This window comes from Panthera leo, chromosome A2 (genome assembly GCF_018350215.1).
Source record: "Panthera leo isolate Ple1 chromosome A2, P.leo_Ple1_pat1.1, whole genome shotgun sequence".
Lineage (NCBI taxonomy): Eukaryota > Metazoa > Chordata > Mammalia > Carnivora > Felidae > Panthera > Panthera leo.
The window spans coordinates 15,581,134-15,597,759 of NC_056680.1; the positions used below are offsets into that span (position 1 = coordinate 15,581,134).

The window sequence follows — 16,626 nt, forward strand, 5'->3', positions numbered from 1 at the left end:
GATCCCACTTCCTCTCCCCGAGCGCAGTGAGAGGGCGCAGGAGAACGCGTCCTCCTCGGCCTGCCGTGGCTCGAGCCACAGGAAGAAGGTGAAGGATGTGGTCATTTCCACGCAGCTCCGGGCCCGTGGCTGCTCCGCTGGGAGGGCGGGGTTCTTGGGGCTGAGGCTCCGAAGGCAGTATTATCCACGGTGTGGGGGACGTCCCACTGGTAGCGCACTGAGTTACGAAGTACACGGACCTCGCATTAAGTAGCGCTGAATCGTATCAGGAGAAAGTTATTCACCTTTCAATTCTCTTTCTATCCTAACTACATAAAAACGGAAAGTCTCAAATTGGCGCAATACATTTTTGGTGCCTCTCTAACGCCCGAGTCCGGAAAACACTGAATTAAGCTGACCAGCCACGGGGGGGGGGGGTGGCACCTAAGCACACGGGGGCGGGGAGGGCAGGGGCGGGAGCCTGACCTTGGCCTCCGGCGGCCTGGGGCCCGGCTCGGCCTGGGGCCGGCGACAGCGCAGGGCTGGGCTCTCCCTGGCTGGTGCCCGAGCTGGCGCTGTCGGGGGAGCCGGGGCCGTCACTGAACTTGCGGAAGCAGGCCCTGCAGCAGCGCTCCTTCTTGCCGCCGTGCTTGGTCAGGACGTAGTTGTTGCAGCAGTAGTAACAGAAGATGCGGCCACAGATCCTGGGGTGAAACAAGCACGGGCCGTGAGGACGCCGCACCACGGGCCTTGCGGTCTGCCCGGCACCAGAACCGGGCTCTGGAGGCCACACGGCTCCTCGGGCGGGGCTCCGCCCCCACTCAGGAACGTGGCCTCGCGGTCAGTTTGGTGAGATGCCGGCTGAAGCCATCCTGACAAGCCCACTGGGAGGCGACGTTTTATTTCCCCAGGTGCCGGGAGGCAGGGGGTAGGGTACGTGGTCGAGCCCGCCTTCTGGGACACACTGACGTGGGGGTTGAGAGGCTCTGAGGGGCCACAGACCCACCCGGGGCCGTGCTGATGACTTTCTATCTGCCTTGGCCCCCACTGAGATTTATAGGAATAACTCTGCCCACCCTTCCTCGGGCCCTAGGAGGGTCTTTGCCGTCTGGGTTCTCCCAGCAAAGCCTCAGCCCCCGCTCTCCCTGGGCTCCGGGAACGCCGCCTTCCCTCTGGTCCCCGCAGCCTGAGGGAGGCCGACGGCTGCCGCTCTCTGGCTGCTCCACAGCCGGGTGGGTCCCCTTGACTCTGCCCGCACCCCTGCGCCCGACCTGCGCCCCCTTCAGGGATCCCTGCGCAGCCCGCCAGGACCCGCGCCTGGCTCCCCGAAGACCGGATGGCCACGTGCTCCTCCCAGACACACGGCGGCGCCTGCGCCCCGCCCGCTGACCTGCAGTGGTGCCTCCGCACCATCCAGCTGAACTCCCGCTTGCAGCCGTGACAGTGGCTGGCCTCCGCGTCCCCGAGCCACCTCTCCTCAGCGCTGAGCTTCTGCTGGAACTCCAGGGCGTCCGACTTTTGCCAGAGAGCATCCTTGTCCCTGGGACAGAGCCACATCGGAATCAGAGAGGAATCCATGACAACAGCAGGGTGATCCCGGAATCACGTCCGAAGACCGAGTGCAAATTTCCCAAGACGTGGAAGGAAGATTCACTCCACTTGGAAACACTCGTCTGTCCCCTGCATCGGTCCCAGACTCAGCTGACGGCACGTATGTGCGGGCAGAGGGGACCGTGATGCACGTACGGGGTGCCGGCGGCCGCAAAGAGCTGCCAGCACCCGCACGGGCCACACACTGCTCAGGGATCTAAACGATGCTGTACACGGTCACCTGGAGTTTAAGGTGTAACAGGCTGTCATAATTATAGGACACACGGCGTGCTCCGAGCCCAAGGACCTCGAATGTACTGCCCACACGAATCATACATGTATTCAGAAACCCTTATGTGTTTATGGTCTGCTCAAGTAACAAGTAATCGTTGGAGATGAAAGGCATCCTCGCCGGAAAGCCTGATGGATGTTACTTTCCCTTACTCCTCAGGGAGATGCTATGCGCTCCGGGAAGCAAGACCGGAAGCACAGGGAGGCTTTCCAGAAAGGTCTGGCAGGTGTCAGAACATGCCTGACACACAGGGCAGATGCGCACAGAGGTTTCCGTGTTGCTGCTATTACAGCTTCTGACCTGGGAAGGTTTCATTCTTTCCTAGATGGAACCCCGGCCACCATCCCAAGGTCAAGGCAGCCCTGACAACACCTGAGTCCCAAAGAGTAACACTAGAGCCACCGAGGTCTGGTGACAAACTGATGCCACCACCAGAAATGGACTCCAAGGCCACAGACTCTCCCCTTAAATACAAAAGCCAGGGCATGCAACTGACAGGTTCTTCAGGTGCCTGCTGTAGTCAGGAAGCAGGAAGACTCATGCCCTGGACCGGCATCACCCTCCCCGCAGGTCCGCAGCCCATCCCTTCTGTCCCCAGGAGGCCAGGGACCCACTCCCTGAAATGCGGGAACGCAGTCAGGACTCGGGCTTCTCCATCACACGCCTCAAGAACATGTCTGAGCTCACAGGTCGTAAGTACCCTGAGTCCCAAATCTGCAAATCGATGATACGTGGGCAGAGGTTTTACACTTCCAGATCAGGTGGAATTTAGTGTCACCATTTTGCAACCCCAAATGAATTGGCAGATTTAGGCAGTGCTTTTAGGCTGCGAACATCGCAAAGAATGGGCTAATCAGATCTTACGTGGGCTCCTGAAGGAAAGACCCAAACTATAAACCAATTCTATGAGGCGTTCTTGAGAACATTTTGAATCTGGGTCTGAGCCAGCCTCTAGTAGAGCAGCGGTTCTCCACTCTGGCTCACTGATCCCTGGGCCCTGCTCCCAGAAATTCCAGTTTGGTTGGACTGGGTAGGGTCTGGACGTGGGTATCATTTTAACAGCTCCCCTAGGGACTGTAATGTGCACGTAGGGTAGAGAATCACGGCTCTGGTTTCAGCTAACAATTCACAAGAAATAACAAAGATTGGGAGAACATGTTACGTGGTGCCATGGAGACACAACTGGCAAAATCCAGGCTGTGGGAAACTCTACCGGACGAAAGACCTAGCTTCCTCAAAAGTAAATTGTGAAGAAAAAGTTAGAGACACAGTGGCCAAATCAGACTAAGTAAGAGAGATCTAACATCTTGCCATGCAACGTATGGATCCAGATCCTCATTAGAAAAAAATGTAAGGAAAAAACAATAGGAAAAACACGAAACTGACCAGATGCTTAATGATATTGGGAACCACGGTTAATTTTTAAGCACGGCGATGACACCGTGGTGGCACAAAATGGAGAGTCCTTGTCTTAAGAGAAGCACATACTGAAACATTTGGAGATGAAATAATAAATCTGGAATCTGCATCAAAATAATCTGGGGGGGGTGAGGGACACGGCGGGTCTCTGGATGAAACAAGACTGGCCGCGAGGTGAAGGACGCTGAAGCGGGGGGCAGGTACTTGAAGTGCACTGTGCTGGCCTGTTGCTGTACATCTGCAAATTTCCATATGAGAAAGTTAAGACTTTAGGGGCGCCTGGGTGTCCCAGTTGGTTGAGCGTCTTCTGACTCTTGGTTTCGGCTCAGGTCATGATCTCGTGGTTCGTGAGATCAGGCCCCCCGTCGGGCTCTGCGCTGATAGCGTGGGGCCTGCTTGAGATTCTCTCTCCCTCTCTCTGCCCCTCCCCAGCTCGTGCGGTCTCTCCCTTTCTGTCTCTCAACATAAGTAAATAAACTTAAGAAAACAGAAAAATATAAACAAGAAAAAAAACGGTTTTGAACCACTCTCTCCAACTTGAAAAGTCAGGCCAGTTTCACTTGAAAGTCCGGACTTGCACCTTTTCTTCAGAGGGGAGGCGATGTGGCAAGCCGGGCCCAATGCCTGTGTGGCACCAAGCGGCAGGAGCAGAGCACGTGTGTCCTCCGGGTTCCGAGGGCCCAGCCGGCCCGGCTCACACACTTGCGATGCCACCTGCAGGTGTACGGGTTTGGGAGGCCCGGCACTGGGGAAAGGTGGGACGGAGGAGAAGGGGAAAACGGCTCGTGAAAGAGGGGCAAGGGGATGGAGAGATTCCTCAGGATACGAGACGGCACTTGCCGTCACTCTCGTGGCTACGCACACAGAGACTTGAAAAATGATTCCCCGGCAGTGTGACAACACAGACTCAGCTGAGCCCTGGTGGGAACGGTGAAATCCACTCGTACGAGGCTGCCGAGGGCCCAAGCAGCCCCTGTCCGTGTGGGAGGCCTTAACAACACAGCACAGACGGACACGGGCCCCCTTCCCGCGAACAGACCTTTCAAGAACAGCTACCTTTCTTTACAGAGAAACCCAGCTCGGGGCGGGGGAGGGAGGGGCAGACGGCTGCTCGCCCCACGCTCTCACCTGAGCAGCTCGATCAGCCTCTCCTCCAGGTACTGCTTGGTTCTATTCAGGTCATCCAGGTCCGCGAGCATCTTCTGGTCATTCTTCTCCCGGTTCGTCACCTCCTGGCAGAGTCTGTTGTAATACTCCTGGATTTTTGTCGTGGCCTTTTCGAGTTCCTTCTGGGTCCTGGTGGAGGGGTGGGGAGTTTACTGAGTGGCTCCTACTTCCGGCTTCCCCCAGGCCTCTGGGCTAACCCAGCCCTCTAACGAAGGCTCCCGCCATCCTCCCAGCCTTTCCCCCTCACGGTGGGGGCGCCCCTTGGTACCACCCGCTCGCAGGTTACGTACCCTCCTGGCCTTCAAAACCCCCCTCGCACACCCAGACTCTTCACACACGAGCCCCTGCAGCCAATACAGTGGACATTCGGGGAGGGCAGGTGACCTCAGGCTGCTGGGAGCACCTCAGCTGAGTTAACTCCACCCAATTGGTTTTCAGGCCGCACTGAGGTTATGAGAGAAGCCCCACGGGTATGGTTCATGGGCTGGGGCTGGGGAGGTTTGCAAGAGGAAAACAGAGTCGGGACAGAAAGAACACAGGAGTAGCTCCCTGGAGGTGACCACGCGGACGAGGACCCGTCTCCCAGGTGTCTTTGGGGCTCTGTGCACGGGGCCGGTGCTGGGCACACAGTGGGCACTCAACGGGCAATGCCAGGTGCTGACCCGACGGCCCGGAGGCCTCAGGAGCTCTGTCCCCTCGTCTCCGTGGTGCCAGATCATGGTCCTCCTGGCCCTGCCCGCACCACCCGCGGCTCACCTGGCCCCGAGGGCAGTGGTTTCCCAGGGATGTGCTACAAACCCCCAGGCCTGGCAAGGCATTCACAGAAGCTCCACGAGACAGAGGGCTCTGCAGAGACTAATTAATCTCTATCTAATCCAGTCTTCCCACGCCCAGTATAAAGCTGTCGGGAAGTGGTTTACTAGACACCGTCCACCAAAATGACCCCGTGGGCGTGCACCCGATGAGTAAAGTAAAATCCAATCCTGGGCAGGCAGATTATGCGACATTGAGCAGCTAAAACAACTACTCTGAGATCTTACAAACATGCATTTTTTTTTTTTTTTTTAATGCCACCAACTTAGGAGGTTCTTGCTACTTTTATTACCGCGTGAACACGACTGGGCAGCAGGAGCCCTACGGAGTCTGAACTCTGGAGGAGTCAGATGGGAAGAGATGTACATCCGGGTTACTGAACACCCAGCGTGCTCTAGATCTCACGCTGGGCCTGGGCCCACCTCAGAAGCCGGGCGGTGGGAGGCGATGAGGGACGGGCAGGGAATGGAAAGCCTCAGGACAGTGCGGGGTGCCAGTCTTCGCTGGGGGCACCCGGGTAACTGGGACCCAGCATCCCTGGCAGGACTGGCTTGGCCTCATCACCAAATGATGCCCAACCCCAGCCCCCCCGCCCCCCATCGCCTGAAAGTGAGGAGGCTCGGGGCGGCCTCGGGGCTGCACAAGTAGGGCCACCCTCCAAGGTTAGAACAGTCATGATGGAGGGTGGCAGCACCATGGACAGACACAGACGCAGCGGCAAGAGTCTGCAGGAAGAAAAGCCGGCCTGGTGCCGGGCACACTCACTCACCCTTGGCAGGTGCCCGGAAGGCTTCCCCAACCCCCAACCTGCAGACTCTCATTTCACAAAAGAAACGAGGAAGAGCTCGAGTCACAGCTCGTAGTGGGGAAGCATGCACACACGCACACACACACACACGCCAGTACCCTAACACGAGACCAGACGCAGAGCTATCTGTCCGAGTACTTTGGTGGGGCAGTTGTCAGGGAAACAGACTCGAGCCAAACGGTCTGGTCTGGCCTGCGCTCCTGTCGCCATCACCTACGTGCTGTCGGACGCCGCCGGCCCTCCGGGGTACGCTTCTGGCAAAGCCCCTTCCGAGCCTGTGGCTTTTCTTGGAAAAGGTCTTCTTTCACCCGATGCGAGCGGCCGCGCTTCTACGTGACTGCACCAAAGCCCTCCTTCCCCGAAGCCCCCACCGCTGGCTGTGCGGGCGGACCGTGTAACTAACCTGTCCAAGCTCTCGCGCAGGACAGCCCCCTCCTCGTCCTTCTTCCGCAGGGCGGCCTGGCACTCTGCGAGACGCTTGCTGGTGCAGTTCAGCTTCTCTCCCAGCTCTGCCCGGGTGGCCTGGCACAGGACATCGAGGAGAAGACGCTTAGCAAGAGTGTCTTAACAAGAGCCCTCGCGGCAGGCCGGGAAGGGACCTGGCTCTCCGCCCCATCTGGTTGGGTCTCTTTTAACTGGAGGGGGTTTTAAGTTCAAGAGGCCAAGAACCTTTGGTCTGCGCTGGCGGGGCGTGACACACTCCTGTTTGTAATTCTAGCCCCCGAGTATTAATTGCAAGGCGTTGGGGTGCTTGGGGGGGGCCGCAGGAATCCGAATCTCGGAGGGGTGGCTGGGGCAGGGCTCCCCCTGGGTTCAGAACCACCGGCTCAAGAGACGCCTGCAGAGACGGCTGAGGAGCACAGTCTGTTTCCTTTCCATACGGCTGGCTGGAAACCACAGCTGGCAGCCCCAGCCAGGGGTCCAGGAGGTAGAAGGCTGCGGTGCACACCCAGGATGCCTACAGGGCCGTACGGATGGGAGCTCCGGCTCGGGAACTGGGAGCCTTGCGGGCGGCCCTCCTAACGGGTCCAGTGGAAAGCATGCCGGGCCCTGTTCCCTGACAGGCGCACACACTGGGGTGGGAACGACCGGGCAGAGGTGGGCACCCCAGGCTCCCGGGCCGCTGGTCAGCACACTCCCCGGGGCCTACCTTCAGCCTCTCCGCAGCCTCCTCGGCGGCCTGCAGCTGCCGGCCTCGCTCCTCAAGCTGGGCCCTGAGGCTCCCGCAGTCTTCACTGGCAGCCTGGAGATGATGAGAGAGGGGTCGTCAAAGTGGGGTCCTGACATACGGAGACATCCCCCCCCCGCAGCCCCATTCCCCCGAATGGGTAAAAACAAGCTACCCCTCTCTTCTGCACCAAACTCAGTAAGCTTTGGGCTTCACTGGTGACAACATCCTTTCAAGCTTACTAAGAAACTGAGTTTGGTCCTCAAACTTAGGGTTTAATTTCTGCAAGGAAAAAAGTGCCCCATGAGCCACACGGAGCAGCACAGGATGGGTGACACAGCGCGGGAGGCACATCTGTGTCTGGGAGTGAGCACAGACCTCGGTGCAAACGAGCAAGTCTGGAAGCCCAAACCCCACGGCCATCCTGCTCGTGTCCTGGGTCGTAGCCACTCTTAACCCTTTTTCTCTGTGCAGTCCCGAAGGCACGTGGGAGCCCGCTGTCTATCCCAAGGGCTTTGTGACAAACTAACTGAGCCAGTTTCTTACCACGGCGCCTGTCATCAGGATGGCACGTGAAGGGCCAGAAAACCCAGGGACAGGGCTCGCAGGCGGGAAGTGCTGGTGCCTGCAGTAGGTTCTAGAGGCTAGGGCAAGGGTCTCAAACTCACAGGCCCAGAGGGGCTGGGCAAGTACCTAAACGAGTGTAAGGAAAACACCAAAGGGTGCGTGTGTCCTTGAAAGGGGGCAGCCACCACCCAGCTCCTGGCGACTGCTGCCGGGTGGCAAGGAGGGCACAGTCTCTGAGATCTTCTGAGATTTCAAAGGAAGCCCCCAGACTGAATTTGTAAACATCTGGCTCTTTAAATGCTGGCTACTAATTTTAAAAAGCCACTCCGTATGAGCCAAACCCGTCTGCAACCACCTTGGGTTTAGACTTCTGGGCTGGGGCGTTGCTCTGGACACGTGCCCTAAAGTGTCAGTGCGGGGGGGCGGGGGAAGGGTGCTGTGGCCTAGCCATGTCTGCCCGGCTGCCCGGTACATTCTTAGGCCGTCACGTGCCACATGGCTGCAGACGCGTCCTATCCTCTCGTGGGCCCGTCGGGCCCCGCCGCAGCGGGGGTCGAGGCCGGGACTACCTTCAGTCTGCTCTGGTGGTCCATGATCTCGGTGCTCAGCTGGAACTTGAGAGCGCTGAGCTCCTCGCGTGCGGCCTCCTGGAGGCTCTGCGCCCGCTGCTCGGCCTGGGCCAGCTGGGCCTGCAGGCCGGGCAAGGAGCGGGCCGCCTCCTCGGCCACCTTCAGCCTCTCCTGCAAGCTGTCCTTCTCTCGCTGCAGCCCAGCCACTCGGTGCTCCAGGCCCTCCCGCTCCCTTGAGGCCGCCTCTCTGGCGTCACGGAGCTCCTGGACGGCGCGGGCCAGGGCCTCCTCCGCCTGCTGTTTCTCCACGAGCTGAGTGCAGCGGTGGCCGTGGGGCTCGGCTGTGTCTGCGCTGGCCCCGGGCAGCTGCTCCCGCGGCTCGGCCTGTCCCAGCGGGGCTTCCCGGGAGCCGTGTCCTGCCTGGGACTGCTCCTCCTCGGCCCTGTCCTCCCGCGGCGCCCCTTCGTGCCCCGAGCCCTGCGGCGGCTCCCGACCGCGGGCCTTCTTGAGGGCCTCGTTCTGCTCCTGCAGCTGCTGCACGAGGGCCCTGTGCTCCCTCAGAGCGGCCTCGGCCACACTCAGCTGGCTCTGGGCCTTCTCCCGGTCACCCAGGGCTGCCTGGAGCTCGGCCTGAAGGTCTGGCACCCCCGCCTCCCCCTGCCGGGCCTCTGGCTCTGCCTGACTCGGGGCCAGCCGGGCCCCCGGCTCCCGGGGGGCGGTGCCTTCGGGGGGGCCGAGCCCCTGCTGGCCTTTCTCTGCACGGAGGGTCTCGATCAGCTGGGTCTGCCGCTGGCACTGGCTCTCAAGAGCCTTGAGCTCCCTTTCCTGGGCCTCTGCCCGCTGCCGGCACTGCCCCACTGCCTCCTGCAGCTGCTGGCACTCGGCCTCCTTGCTCCGCAGGGCGGCCTCCTTCTCCGCCGCGTGGGCCCTCATGGTCTCCTTGGCCTTCCTCACGGCCAGGAGGCTCGCCTCCATCTGGTCTCCCATGTGCCGGATGCTGGCCTGCTCAGACTCCAGGGAGGCCAGGGAGCTCCGGATGGCCGCCTCCCGCTGCTGCAGCGCCTGGTAGTCGGCCTGCAGGGCCTGCAGCTTGCCCTCGAGGAGCTGGTTGCGCTCCAGTGCTTTCTGCAGCTCCTTCTTCAGCTCCCCGTCGGCCTGCTGGAGCCTCTCCTCCCGTCCGCCCCCTGGCGTCTCGGGGCCACCTGTCTGGCCCTCCTGTGGGCTGCGCTGCCCCTCCTCCGGCCCCCCGGAGGCCTGCCGCGGGGTGGCGCCCGGGGGCCCCGGCTGCTCGGCCAGCCGCTCCAGCGCCCCCACCTTCTGGCTCAGGTGGTCTCTGTCCCGGGCGAGCTGCTGCCTCTGCTCCTCCAGGTCACCCACGTGCTGGCTCAGCTGCGCCAGCTGGGCCTCCAGGACCCGCAGCTGCCGCGCCAGAGCCCCGGCCTCCTGCTCCAGCAACTCCTTCTCCTGTCGCCGCTGCCGCTCCTCCTGCCTCACCTCTGCCAGCTCCTCCTCCAGGGAGCTCAGGTGGGCGAGGGCCTCGTGCAGCTGTCGCCGCAGCCGGGTGGCCTCCTGCCCCTTCCCGGCCAGCTCCTCCAGCCGGTGCTCCAGGCCGGCCCGGGCCTCCTCCTTCAGCCGCAGCTCCTCGGCCAGCTGCCCCAGCTGGGCGCTCTGCTGCCTGCTGAGCTCCTGGACCTTGGCGTGCTCTCTCTCCAGGGCCCGAAGCTTCTCCCCCAGCTCCTGGGTCTCCGGCGCCGGGTCCCCGGGGAGGGGCTTCCGCCGCCCCGGCGTGTCCGGCACCGGAGCAGGCACCGAATCTGCCTCCCGCTCTGCCGACCGCGGGTTCTTCCTGTCCGGCGAGCCCCACGCGGCCTCGAGCTCCCGGGCCAGAGGCTGCAGCACGGACTCCAGCCGCCGCAGGGCCGAGTGGGAATCCTCCTCCTTCTCCGCCACTCCCCGCTCCAGGGCCCGCAGGCACTCCTGAAGCTCCTTCACGGCGCTCTGTGTGGCCTGGGTGACCTCCCACTGCTTCTGGAGCTCGGCCACCAGGCGAGTGAGGCGGGCGTTGTCCTCAGCCGCGGCACGGCCCCTCTCCCTCTCCGTCTGCAGCTGCTCCCCCTGCAGGCTGACGGTCGCCCTCAGCTCCTGGTTCTCTGTGTCCAGCTGGTGCACCTGCTCCTGCAGCTGCTTCTCCCGCACCTCCAGCTGGTCCAGCTCCAGGCGCATCTCGTCGAAGCCCTCCAGCGCCTCGTTGTGTAAGGGGCCGCTCAGGTCAAAGCTGGAGGCCGTCTCCTGAGTCTGGGGAGGAGAAAGAGAACACAAGTGGCTTTGGCACGGAAGCTACGCGGCTCCTGGGAAAAGGGCTCGAGTTTGATGAGAACAGAGACCAAAATACAGCAATCACGGGACGTAAGGCTGGTCTATCGAGCTAGCCAAAGGGCTGGAAGCATGAGCTGCAGGAGGTCAGGGCGCATCCTAAAGGCACAACCCACACACGTGAGCTCCGCCCGGGGCCTCGGAACCCGCGTGTCCCATCCAGCCTCCTGTAGCTTTGGGAGCGTAATGGACACTGGTGCTTAGATTCGTTAAGTTACATTCAAATTATTGTCCACCACTGCTCCAGACCTACAACTCCTGTTGTGATTCAACCACAAAACAGTTAAAGCTCCATTTATTCGCCAGTCTTAATGCTTTTCCTATTTTTACATCTTGTTCTTAACTGCACTGCTCTTTCCTATAGAACTACATGCAGCTATGATACATTCACTTTCTAACACAGTTAACAAAATTCACCCTGCCCACGAACACCGACTGAGCCCTCACTGGTCTATGTCCAGCCCGGAAGCACTGTGCGTGCACTCCGTCACTCAGTCCGCAACATCACCTCGTGAGCTACGATGACTTTCATGCCCCCATTTTCTAGATGAGACAGCTGAGGTTTCAAGAGGGTGAGTGGTCTGCCCAGGGTCACACAACTCACGGGGGACAGTCAGCTGCTTTTAACCCAAGTGCCAAACTGCTTCGGGGCACCTTGGGTGGCTCAGTCGGTTTAAGCGTCCGACTTCGGCTCAGGTTATCATGTCACGGTTCGTGGGTTCGAGCCCTACGTCGGGCTCTGTGCTGACAGCTCGGAGCCTGGAGCCTGCTTCGGATTCTGTCTCCCTCTCTCTCTGCCCCTCCCCAGCTCATGCTCTTCCAAAAATAAATAAATAAATATTAAAAAAAAAAAAAAGATACTTTAAAAGCTTCTAACAAAATCTAACCTCCAAAAGGCCTAAATTCTCTTGGGTTATAAAAACCTGGACTGTAGGAAGCACAGGGTATAACTGAGGGTTTACGTTGCTCTGGCTGGAACAAAAGGTGTCTGAGAACAGCCCCCCCCCCCCCCCCCCCATTGTAAGCAGCAAGGACATACGCTGGCTGACACGGTAGGGAGGAAATCCCCAGCCTTTCTGGCATTACCTGCAGGTAGTTGCTCACCAAGCTGCTCATGCTGGAGCTTCGGCTGGGGGGTCTCCACAGGTAGGCAGAGGAGCCAGCGGCCAGCGTCCTCCTGTGGGGCCACAGAGCAGACAGGCCTGGGTCAGAGCAGGAAATACACACGCGCGTACATGCACCCGGGGGCCTTGGTTATCACAAGGCACCCAGTGGTGGGAGGGGGCAGTGCCCTCCCAGATAGAGCGTAACAAGGCAAAATCCATCAGCTTCTGCCAAAGGGCAGATTTACGTGGGTCTACAGCGGATGCACTCCACTGCTGAGTTTCAATGTAAGGCCTCTCCACCCGCTGCCCAAAAAGAACGAAATGAACATATTACTTCCCAATTTTTGCTTTAAATTTTCCTTACATCTCTGTTCCTGTCATAGTCTGCTCGTGAGGGAAAAGTGGCAATCAATCTGAGAAATAAAGGTGACATGGTGTTTGGAGGCAGCCTTGCAGTGGTCATAATAGTACAACTAGCCTGGGGCGCCTGGGTGGCTCAGTCGGTTGGGCGTCCGACTTCGGCTCGGGTCGTGATCTCGCGGTCCGTGAGTTCGAGCCCCGCGTCGGGCTCTGTGCTGACAGCTCAGAGCCTGGAGCCTGTTTTGGATTCTGTGTCTCCCTCTCTCTGACCCTCCCCCGTTCATGCTCTGTCTCTCTCTGTCTCAAAAATAAATAAACGTTAAAAAAAATTTAAAAAAGGAAAAAAACAAAAGTACAACTAGCCTAAGTCTGTATCCCTAGGGAAGCAGATAAACTGGTTTAGTTGCGGGGCGCCCAGGTGGTGCAGTCGGTTAAGCGTCCAACTCTTGATCTCGGCTCAGGTCATGATCTCACGGTTGGTGGGTTTAATCCCTGCGTCGGGCTCTGTGCTGACAGTGCAGAGCCTGCTTGGGATTTTCCCCCTCCTCTCTCTCTGCCCCTTCCCCGCTCATGCATGTGCTCTCCCTCTTAGAATAAACTTAAAAAAATAAATAAATAAATAAATAAACTGGTTTACTTGCACAAGAGAATACTCTATACCATGGGTCAGAGATCTCTTTTTTAGTGAAGAACCACATAGAACGCATTTCACACTTGCAAGCCTTATGGTCTCCGTCACAACAACTCGACTCTGCCACTGTTGCAGGAGAGCAGCCGTGGACAACACGGAAATGAGTGTGGCAAGCCGTGTGGGCTGTGGCCTGTTGACCCCACTCTACAGCTACAGAACTCCGTGTGTCTAAAACCGTGTGAAATGAACAAAAGCAAGTTGCAAACGGATGGCTATCTCACGGTTCGGTGTGTGCAAAATTTAAAAATAAATACAAAACAAAACCATACGTATATAAGATATCTACGGATACACACACAGTGAAACACAAGAATACTTGGGAATGACCTGCATCGACTACAGGGCTGTGATTACTTCTAGGCAGGAATTGAAGAGAAAAGCCTGACGGTGGGTGGGGCTTTATTTGGAGCTGGCAGATTTTATTTCCTACAAAGATAGTATCAGACATGACAACAACCAAAAAAAAAAAAAAAATACCCCCCAAAAACAAAAACAACCCCAAACCCCCAAAATCCCAGCTTGATGGGGCTCTCACTGGGCAAATACGGAATGATTTAAGCTTCAAAATGAAAGATTACAGTGACAGACTATAACCCACTGAATAAAATAACCCACGAGTCAACACTGCTATCAATCAATCAATACATGAATGAGGAAGAAGGAAAAGATCTTTCTTATGATAGGGTGCTAGCTACTAATGTAGAAGGAGGAATGGAGTCAGAAAAATCATGACGGACTCAGGCAAGAATTACCAACGGATGCTGAAACTAACAGGTGGCAGATTTAGAAACAAAAAATGGGGTAACAACCTCATTGTAAAATATCTTCCCCTAAGAAACACACCGCTTACTTGGGGTGCCTGGGTGGCTCAGTCGGTTAAGTGTCCGACTTCGGCTCAGGTCATGATCTCACAGTTCGAGATTTTGAGCCCCCTGTCAGGCTCTGTTCTGACAGCTCAGAGCCTGAAGCCTGCTTGGGATTCTGTGTCACCCTCTCTCTCTCTGCCCCTTCCCCCACTCACACTCTGTCTCTCTCAAAAATAAATAAACATTAAAAAAAATAAAAAGAAACACACTGATTACAAAGGGAGATACAGTAACTTTAGGGAGATCTTGGAAACACCAGATGACTTAATAGTCACGGTTAACCACCCTGGTAATGAAACAAATCAACATCATGTGTCTCCAGACGATAGGCTGAGGAGGACACAACATCTGGGGTACTCCCTCTGGAAATACTTACCCTGCACCTCACAATGAGGAATAGCCTAGGCAAACACAAACAAAGGAACATTTTACAAAATAATTGGCTTGTGCTTTTCCAAAATGTCTACACTATCAAAGACAAAGACAGGGAAACTGTTCCAAGTTCAAAGAGATCAGAGAGACCTGGCATTAATTGCAGCATGTGTTTCTGGGCTGGCTTTTGGTTTATAAAAGACATTATTGGGATAATTCCTAAAATCTGGCCTATAAATCAGTAGCATTGTATCAATATTCATTTCCCAATCTTAATAACCACCCTGAGGTTATACATAAGAGGGTGCCCTTGACTTTAGGAAATACACCATGAGGTACCTAGGAATAGAGAGAGGGGAATCGACTCTGTAACTTACTCTCAAATGGCCTAGGAAATACACCAGCATGTACCGATAAAGAGAAAGAATGATAGAAACAGTTGTAGTAAAACACTGGTAATTAGGGAAATCGAGGTAACAGCCAGATGAACGCTCTGTGGCATTTCGGGGGCAACTCTGCTGGTAATTATGAATTGATTTTGAAAATTAAAAAGTTTTAAAAAGGACATGTGCAGCAAATACGGCAAACGGTTAGCTATTTGATCTCGGAGGTTGGCCCATGGGCATCGTCACGTCCAGTACTTTTCTCTACATAGAAAATACTCCTAATGTAAAATATAAAAATTTACATTAAGAAAAAATCTGTATCAACAGAAAGCAAAACAAAGAATGCTGGACTGGAGGTGAGCTCGAGTCTGGCACCTCATCCCTGACCTTGGGCAGGTCCCCCTGTTGTCTGAGCCTGTCCCCTCCCATCTCCCTCCTGGAGTGGCACGGGAGTGCCACACTGGTAAGAAGTGAAAATCCTGCAGCTTTTCCAGCAACCCCTGCATGGGTGAGCTGTACCTCCCTCTCCTGCGGCCTGCAACTCTGCAAGGACACAACCAGGAAAAAACCCACCGGCTCCCCGCAGGCCGCCCCCGAGTTCCTTACACTGAAGAAACCTCAGGTTTTGCATATGTGTCTCCACTGACTCATTTGCCACCTGGCTGATGGGGAGAGTTTCAGGTTGGAGCCTTCCGATGTTATCATCGTTAATCACAGACACAACAACGTCTGTTCGATCAGGAGGGCCTGAGAGAGCTGCCAAACCTTTATTTATGTAATTTACCGAGGGACCCAACTGCTGGCAGGACACTGGGGGCAATCTGGAGAACTTCAAGCATCTCTTTTCCCCGTCTTTTCAACCAAGTGATTCGTCAAAGTACCTGGCAAACGTCGGCCAGGCGGCGTCCAAATCGTAGCCCCTGGATGCCAGGTCAAACTGAACCTCAGTGAGCTCGTAGAGCTGGCCCACGATGTCGGAGCTCAGCTTCGGTTTCAGAAAGGGGCTCCGTGCATAATACCAGTCACTGCAGGGAAGCACAGATAGGGACTGATCGCAAGAGCAATAAAGGGTAAGGAAAGACTGAACCTGATACGGCTCTGCCTTAACAAATTCTAACTCCGGTGACTAATGAGTTAAATTCAGACAGACACACACACACACACACCAATTTGATTTTCTTTCGAATGAGCTTGCTCTTCAAGGAAATTGCTGGAATGAACTAGATGCATATTCACTTATTGTTTACATCCTATTTCCCCAAAAAGGATATGAGAAAACTTAAATCTCAATTATTTGCCCGGAAAGGGACAGCTATTGGGGAAAGAACTCTTCTTTTTTGAAATGTAACCTCATCTTCTATTCCTTGTAGAGAAATCAACAACAGAACGGTGAGCTCACGGCTAACTTCTGTCCAGATGCCAATGTTAAAGCCAAGAAACAAAACATCTGCACTTGGAGGTGCTGGTTGTTTCGCTTCACCTGGAGCAAGAAGAATTTAAAAAGGCCATACTGTGGGGCTCCTGGGTGGCTCAGTCGGTTAAGCATCTTACTTCAGCTCGGGTCATGATCTCACAGCTTGTGAGTTCAAGCCCCACCTTGGGCTCTGTGCTGATAGCTCGGAGCCTGGAGCCTGCTTCGGATTCTGTGTCTCCCTCTCCCTCTGCCCCTCCCCTGCTCACACTTTGTCTGTCTGTCTGTCTGTCTCTCTCTCTCTCTCTCTCAATAATAAGTAAACATTAAAAAAAAAATTTTTTTTTTTTTTAATTTAAAAAGGCCACACTGAGGGCCGCCTGGGTGGCTTAGCGGGCTAAGCGGTCGAGTCTTGATCTTGGCTCAGGTCACGATCTTGCGGTTTGTGAGTTTGAGCCCCGCGTCGGGCTGTGCGCTGACGGTGCGGAGCCTGCTTGGGATTCTGTCTTTCCTTCTCTCCGCCTCTCCCCTGCTTGTGCTCTCAATCTATCCCTCTCAAAAATAAACACACACTAAAAAGTTTAAAGTAAATAAATAAAAAGGCCACGCTGATGAGTGCAAAGACGCCTGTGAAATGGGACACATTGGAAGCCAAGCTGCTTGTGACAGTTCTTACCACACACCTGGAA

At 56.4% G+C, this 16,626-nt stretch overlaps 1 protein-coding gene across 1 annotated transcript in view; it reads right to left on the minus strand.

Moving 5' to 3' along the window:
- Positions 1-16,626, minus strand: part of FYCO1 (FYVE and coiled-coil domain autophagy adaptor 1) — a 74,318-nt gene that overhangs the window by 35,985 nt on the left and 21,707 nt on the right. The window contains exons 6-13 of the mRNA XM_042929081.1: positions 15,408-15,551; positions 11,832-11,922; positions 8,373-10,667; positions 7,219-7,311; positions 6,472-6,590; positions 4,409-4,576; positions 1,370-1,519; positions 466-683 (exon numbers count right to left, since the gene is read on the minus strand). Coding sequence (XP_042785015.1) covers positions 466-683; positions 1,370-1,519; positions 4,409-4,576; positions 6,472-6,590; positions 7,219-7,311; positions 8,373-10,667; positions 11,832-11,922; positions 15,408-15,551 — 3,278 coding nt within the window. The remainder of the gene's footprint in view (positions 1-465; positions 684-1,369; positions 1,520-4,408; positions 4,577-6,471; positions 6,591-7,218; positions 7,312-8,372; positions 10,668-11,831; positions 11,923-15,407; positions 15,552-16,626) is intronic.